This window comes from Anoplophora glabripennis, unplaced genomic scaffold (genome assembly GCF_000390285.2).
Source record: "Anoplophora glabripennis isolate ALB-LARVAE unplaced genomic scaffold, Agla_2.0 scaffold123, whole genome shotgun sequence".
In the NCBI taxonomy this organism is placed as follows: Eukaryota; Metazoa; Arthropoda; class Insecta; order Coleoptera; family Cerambycidae; genus Anoplophora; species Anoplophora glabripennis.
In genome coordinates, this window is record NW_019417073.1 from 1,052,006 (window position 1) to 1,059,667 (window position 7,662).

The 7,662-nt window shown below is 32.1% G+C and overlaps 3 protein-coding genes across 3 annotated transcripts; all 3 read left to right on the forward strand.

Moving 5' to 3' along the window:
• The first annotated feature begins 34 nt into the window (after window positions 1–34).
• Window positions 35–746, forward strand: LOC108903911. The gene is made up of 2 exons (XM_018706255.1): window positions 35–259; window positions 316–746. Exons 1-2 carry the CDS (start codon window positions 122–124, stop codon window positions 493–495), a joined length of 318 nt encoding a protein of 105 aa, XP_018561771.1. The 5' UTR covers window positions 35–121; the 3' UTR covers window positions 496–746.
• LOC108903910 (acyl-CoA synthetase family member 3, mitochondrial) lies at window positions 596–5,868 on the forward strand. Its single transcript, XM_018706254.1, has 6 exons — window positions 596–688; window positions 834–1,182; window positions 1,475–1,759; window positions 1,815–2,259; window positions 5,039–5,244; window positions 5,311–5,868. Exons 2-6 carry the CDS (start codon window positions 858–860, stop codon window positions 5,772–5,774), a joined length of 1,725 nt encoding a protein of 574 aa, XP_018561770.1. The 5' UTR covers window positions 596–688; window positions 834–857; the 3' UTR covers window positions 5,775–5,868.
• A 341-nt stretch (window positions 5,869–6,209) lies between these two features.
• Window positions 6,210–7,622, forward strand: LOC108903906 (general transcription factor IIE subunit 2). The gene is made up of 6 exons (XM_018706249.1): window positions 6,210–6,365; window positions 6,423–6,530; window positions 6,593–6,755; window positions 6,861–7,061; window positions 7,120–7,300; window positions 7,375–7,622. Exons 1-6 carry the CDS (start codon window positions 6,304–6,306, stop codon window positions 7,539–7,541), a joined length of 882 nt encoding a protein of 293 aa, XP_018561765.1. The 5' UTR covers window positions 6,210–6,303; the 3' UTR covers window positions 7,542–7,622.
• The last annotated feature ends 40 nt before the right edge of the window (window positions 7,623–7,662 follow it).

The following is a 7,662-nucleotide window of genomic DNA, read 5'->3' on the forward strand; positions in this document are numbered from 1 at the left end:
ATCTTATCTAACAAGAATGAAAAAATACCAAATTGTATCGATTGAAATAATATTCCAATAAGTAGATTTTCGCGGTCCTAAACATAAATTTTAATTTTATAAACGATCCTGAAAAAGAAGAATGGCTTCAGCAAGTAGCACAAGTGCGAGATCGCTGTTTGCCGATTCAAAAATGCGCCTAGCTGACCGCGTACAGGTTAATGTAAATAACATTTCTTCGTTGGCAAGGCAAATAACTAGGGGTTCAAAAAGTTGCGAGGTGAACTGTACACTAATAATAAACGGTTAAACAACTTGCTAAAGGTTTATTTTTAGATACTAATGCACTCCTCGAGAAATTTCGCTGTACAAGAGCAGGCGATGGATAATAGCGAAAATAATCTAAAAAAAATGCAATTGCTCTGCCTCCATCTGGGCTACCAACATGACTCCATGCTGAAATCGGCTCAGCAATTAGAAGAAATCAAAGAACAAGTTTGTGCTATGCAAAGATAAAAGATAACTTATTTTGGTGGTCAATTTTCAAGTTCAATTTTACGCAGTTGGCATAATTTTGAATTTATATTTAAAGTTAACCTTAAATATTTTGTTTTGAGACATTTTTAGCATCGGTTGTAATGAAATGTGATAGTTTTAAATTCGTTGTAAACAGCAGTGCGTAATATAAGTACATTATACGACTTATGTGGTAAGATAAATGTGCTATTTGTATTTAGAATGAATTATTAATAAATTTAACCTTCTGACATCTGCACAATGTTTATTTTTGCTTGATAATGAGATAACGCGTACCCATTTAACATTTTAAATATGCAACATTTTCTCCATTACAGTTATTGACCTACAATTAAGTAAAAATGCCCTTGCTAAATCGTCACATAAGAAGCACAGTGTTTAATTTCAATAGAAAATACCAACAAACTCAAGCTAAAGTGAATGTGCCACCCTCTTTACCTAGTGGACCTGTTTTCAAAAATGCTCAAAGTTTTCCTGATAGAATTGCTTTAAGAGACAATATCGCCAACTACACTTATGCTAATATTTTTATGAGCGCACACGGACTGTCTAAAAGAATTACAAATCTCGTTAATGGACGGAGGAATGAAAGAGTTTTATTTTTGTGCCCAAACGATGCCAATTATGTTATCACTTTGTGGGCAATATGGATGTCAGGTCAAATTGGTAAGTTTTGAAAAATTATATATAAGGTATCTGAGATACTTCACACATACAAAGGTATTTTGAACAAAGTACTGCTTGCCCTTACAGTGCACTTAGCTATGTTAACAATTTCTTAAATTTAAGCTATTTTATATACATACATTTTTTTTCTTATTACTTGTACATAGTAACTTATCTCAGATTTAAGTATGATATACAACTAGATAGTGACAAAGTAATACTCTATTATTTGTATAGCATTAAATTTGAGATTAAATCTGTTAATATTTAAATATAAATTGTTGTCTTATAGCTGTTCCTTTAAGCCCATTACATCCCAAAAATATTCTTCTGTACTATGCCAACGATACAAATTCAAAATTACTTATAACAACTCCGAAGTATGCTGAACTTATGCAGAAGGTGTCTAAAAATGCTCACAGTCCTCTCTATGTGTTAGATGAGAAACTTAAATTAAATTGTGCACAGATGCATGCAGAAACTCAAAATGATTTAGAAGGAGGTCAACCATCGGATTTCTATGATAATAGTAATGCTATGATTTTATACACGAGTGGAACAACAGGATCTCCTAAAGGTAAATTTTGTTTTACAGAAAACTTTAATGGGCACATACATATTTTTTTAAATAGGAGTTGTGTTGACCCACAAAAACCTTCAAAGTCAGATAGGAATGTTACTGGACGCTTGGAAGTGGACTTCAAACGACGTTTTACTTCACACACTTCCACTGCATCATGTTCATGGAATCGTCAATGCACTGTTGTGTCCACTTACTATTGGGGCCAAAACCATCATGTTACAGAAATTTAACGCAAACACCGTCTGGTCTTATCTTCTGGGCGTTAGTCCAGTGCCAGATGACAGGAAAATTACTGTTTACATGGCCGTTCCTACAATATACTCTAAACTTCTAGAGGAGTACAAGAGAGTCTTTAAGGATGATCCGAAGATGGTGGAACACATCAAGAATACTCTAAAAAATAAAATTAGGGTCATGATTAGCGGATCTTCACCACTGCCGGCAACCACTTATGAGAAATGGTTGGAGATATCGGGCCACCGACTTTTAGAACGGTAACAATTATTGTTTCAAGTTTAAATTTTGTATAGATGATTTTTAATTGCATTATCAACAATTGGTGGTCACCACTCTCTGCGATATGTGTATATTTTGCAGGAAACTCTTTGAAATCCAGTTTAATACTATTGAAAGTAGATGTTCTAATACCTCATTTTAGTGCCAGAAAAAGTACCTGACTTATTATTAATATATAAAGCTAAATAAGAGGAGCATTCAAATTTAAATTATAACTTATTAATTAATAACAAACTAACAAGAAAAAAACATTGAATGAAGATATTTTCTTGACTAAAAACTCTTGGGTCCAAAAACATCACATAGAAAGAAGTCTGAAGGGTAGATGGGGAAGAACAGTCCAATTGAATTTTTTAATTGTATCCGTATAAGAACATGTTTTAAACTGGAGGAAGAAAACAGACGATTCTCTTTCGGAGCCATTAAATCTAGTAATGTTTAATGTTTATAATCCATTTTTTACTTGAGAAACCAATGTGAAAAATGCTTAGATCATACAGCATTTCTTTGTCAAATGAACTTTCCAAGCTCGTAAATTCTCATGATTTCATGCATTTTCTGGCAAGAAATTCATTAATAATGCTTTGTTTCACGCTTGAGCAAACATTTACTTCACTCGAACTTGTCAAATCTGTCACACTGTATTTTGTATACTGAACAGATTATAAATTAGAATCTGGTCCATATCATACCTAAGTGTATAAAATTCGACAGTTGTTTCTACTGTTTTATTTAATCCCAAATCTCTGAATAATCAAACTAACTAGAATTTTTTCTATTATAGGAATTTCAAGTTTTCGTAACATAATATTTTCATGAATTTTGGAGTTTTTGGGATTTAGAAAATGTGGCACAATGCTTGTCAGTTTTTTAGAAAAAAATCACTAATATAATTTCTGAATAATTACTTGGAAAAACAGCACGCCATGGATTTATAATCCGGTCATCATAATACATTTCCTAAGTAAAGCTAGGAGGGTTTTATATCCAAAAAACCTGAAATCTCGCAGTTCAGTCAAATTTTACAAGGGTGTTCTTGTGAAAATTTTAAATGGAACCGTATATTTTTGACCCCGAAATGGAAAAAATAGAAATTTTTACGTTCGGATATGACCTAGACCAAGGGTCGGCAACTGGCGGACCGCGGTCCAGATCCGGACCGCGGAAGGTAAAATAATGGGCTCCCAAAAATTTTTTGAAAGTATAAATTACTCAATGAAANTTTACTTCACTCGAACTTGTCAAATCTGTCACACTGTATTTTGTATACTGAACAGATTATAAATTAGAATCTGGTCCATATCATACCTAAGTGTATAAAATTCGACAGTTGTTTCTACTGTTTTATTTAATCCCAAATCTCTGAATAATCAAACTAACTAGAATTTTTCCTATTCTAGGAATTTCAAGTTTTCGTAACATAATATTTTCATGAATTTTGGAGTTTTTGGGATTTAGAAAATGTGGCACAATGCTTGTCAGTTTTTTAGAAAAAAATCACTAATATAATTTCTGAATAATTACTTGGAAAAACAGCACGCCATGGATTTATAATCCGGTCATCATAATACATTTCCTAAGTAAAGCTAGGAGGGTTTTATATCCAAAAAACCTGAAATCTCGCAGTTCAGTCAAATTTTACAAGGGTGTTCTTGTGAAAATTTTAAATGGAACCGTATATTTTTGACCCCGAAATGGAAAAAATAGAAATTTTTACGTTCGGATATGACCTAGACCAAGGGTCGGCAACTGGCGGACCGCGGTCCAGATCCAGACCGCGGAAGGTAAAATAATGGGCTCCCAAAAATTTTTTGAAAGTATAAATTACTCAATTAAATTATTTAAAAAATAGTTTTCTATTGAGTGCCACCCTTATCATTTCTACTACAATTGCGTGATTGATTTGAGTTCTTAATGGTTAGTAGGTAGATTAAATTTGTGAGTGTAAATTAAAACAAAAAATTAGTAAGGAATGTGAATTTTTTTTTGTGGACTTCGTTAAGAATTTTCAAAAGTATCCGGACCCCACCTAAAATTAGTTGCCGACCCCTGACCTAGACCATGACCTTCAAGGTCGTTTACAGGTCAAGTCAATTTTTAATAAATGACCTGATATTTTTTGCTCTTTTCATTTCCCAGATCAAAAGTATATGGTTCCATTTAAAATTTTCAACTTCCTCTAAATGACCTTGAAGGTCATGGTCAAGGTCACTGTTGGATTGCTCACTCAGAACCCTGCAACTTTTGCCCTAATCATTTTTTTGTTTGAGCAGTATTTTCTAAGATAGAGGGGGGTTCCAAATTTTTCGAACACCCAAAAAGCCTCGTATTTTAAATATTAGCGCGGGCCGTAAAAGCCTTAAAATCACTAATTAAATTTCGTGCAAAAAATTATTTCAACATTTGTTTAAATTGACCTCCACCAACTTTTCTGAATTATAGAACCTCGTGTAGGACATTAAACATTTACAACAAAACTGTGATTTTATTGAAAACAGTTTAATAGGGGCATAGGGTATAGTTTAAGAAATTTGATTAGAAATTTACGTTCAAAAATGAAACAAAAATGTCTCTACTGAAAAGAATTATTCAATCGTGTGGTAGTAGAGGTAGTAGAATAATACTCAGGAATCACAAGATTTCCCCAATACATATACCTTTATTGATAGTGTGGTTACCATCTTGGCTTTTATTTTTTTGGTTTGTAAGACAAGTTTTATATCATTTTTTGTGTAAACAGAGACGAATTTTTTATAGATATGGTATGACTGAAACAGGAATGGTGCTATCTAATACTTACGATTCTGACAGAGAGCCAGGTTACGTTGGAATCCCTTTACCGGGGGTATCTGTAAAATTAGCCGAAGAAGACGACACGGGGGAACAGTTGAAGACTATTGTAGAGTGTACAAATGATAACGGAACTGTGGTTTTTAGCAAATACAAAGATGGTTGCCCCAAAGGTATTAGTGAATAACCGCATCTTCATCTTTATCTAAAAAGCGGTTAATTAATTTGTACAATTGCAGGTGAGTTGCTAGTCAAGAGTGATGGAGTGTTTAAAGAATATTACAACAGACCCGATGCGACATTAAAAGAGTTTACCACCGACGGTTGGTTTAAAACTGGCGATGTATGCCAATACTCGACTGAAAAAAAGAAATTCAAGATATTGGGTAGAAAAAATGTGGATATCATAAAATCTGGTGGATACAAAATAAGTGCCTTAGAAATCGAAACTCATATTTTGGCACATCCCGATATAAGGGAATGTGCTGTCGTGGGAGTTAGTGATGAAGAATGGGGTCAGAAAATTTGCGCTATAGTAGCGCTTCAGGACGGTAAAGAAATCACTTTGGAAACTTTAATTGAATGGGCAGAACCTAAAATGCCAAAATATTGCCTGCCTACTGAATTAAAAGTTACTAAAAGCCTACCGAAAAACTCAATGGGAAAAATCAACAAGAAGGAGTTGGTGAAACTTATGTTTTGAGGAATGATATATGTTGGTTACTATTTTAAGACTGTATTTATAAAATCTCTTATTTATTAGTTATATGAAAGTATTATTTTGATTTTTATATCAAATTAACGTATTTTAATAAATTTCGTTTAAACTTCTTTTAGTTATTTTTTCCATCTCAATTTTCATAATATTCTGCAACAAATCCACAATACAACATAAATAAATAATTTGAAATAAATATAGGGCATAGCAGTAAAATGATAAAATAAAATTTTAGAATTTTATGTAGGCCAGGAATATTATACCAGTTACTAAGAATAAATTCTATTAAATCGTTCTTTGATCGTGCATGTTATGTAACCGACTTTCCCTTCCCTATGTTACGACACTGGCTAATTTTTCATCAACTATCGCCTTAAGTTGGCAGCCCTGGAAAAACTGTCATCACAAAATATATAATCACTGTCATTATCAAGTGATTTAACTTAACCATAAATTATATTATTTTCAAACAGATTTTTGTAATTAATTAATGAGTTTTATTAAAATTTAAAAAATGGATCCGGCTTTATTGAAAGAGAGAGAATTATTTAAAAAAAGAGCGTTATCTACTCCTGCGTAAGTAAAAAAACGGAAATGTATTATACAATATATTTTAAATATTTGTAATAATAGTGTCGAGAAAAAGAAGACTGAGTCGAAATCAGAACCTGTAAGGGATGACAAGAAGAAGTTTAAATCTTCTAGTGGGACTAATAGTGCTCCCAAATTGGATATAAATAGGTAAGAATAATTATCTTATGCCATTATAATGTTTAATATTTCTTCTCAATTGCTTCTCAAAGTTACAAGACTGCTACAGGAAGTTCTCAATATCGTTTCGGAGTTTTGGCAAAAATAGTGAAGCATATGAGAACTAGACATCAAGAGGGAGAAACATATCCTTTAACGTTAGAAGAAATTTTAGACGAAACAAATCAGCTTGACGTAGGCAATAAAGTTAAACAGGTTTGTTGTATTTTAAAAATTGCATTAAATAGATTATTCGACAAAGGTATTAAATCAATATTTACATAGTAGAATTGACATTACCTGTTAAAATTTACTTTACAGTGGCTGCAGACGGAAGCTTTAGTTAATAATCCAAAAATAGAAGTAACTCCAGATGGAAAGTTCCTATTCAAGGCTTTATATAAGCTGAAAGATCGTAAAAGCTTATTAAAACTCTTAAAACAACAAGATCTGAAAGGTTTAGGTGGAGTATTATTAGATGATGTGCAGGAGTCATTACCGCATTGTGACAAAGCTTTAAGGGTAAGTAAACTGCATATGAAATAAAATTGGGTATAATAATATTTTAAAACATTTATAGATATTGCAAAATCAAAATGAAATTATATTTATTACTAGGCCGATAGATAAGAAAAAAGTATTATTTTATAACGATAGAACAGCTAGTCTACCTATCGATGAGGAATTTCAGAAATTGTGGAGATCGGTGGCTGTAGATGCTATGGATGATGCTAAAATTGAGGAATATTTAGATAAACAAGGTAGGTATTACATAAATATTTCAAATAATGATTTTTGGTATTCATAATACAAATAAAATAATTTTTTTTTTGAGGAATTCGATCAATGCAAGATCACGGACCTAAAAAACCAATTGCGCCAAAAAGAAGTAAATCGGGTCGTCGCAAAAAAGTATTTAAGAAGCCAAGAGACAATGAACATTTGGCAGATCTCCTTGAAACCTATGAAAATGATACGTTAACTCAAAAGAATACAGTTTGAAATTATCTTTGTTTCATATTGTTTAAGTGTTTAGATTATAATGTACTGTGAACTATTCCGATTAAAAAAAATGTTTTGTAATTGTATAATTTAGTGTGTCTTATCTCCTTAGTCTGGTATG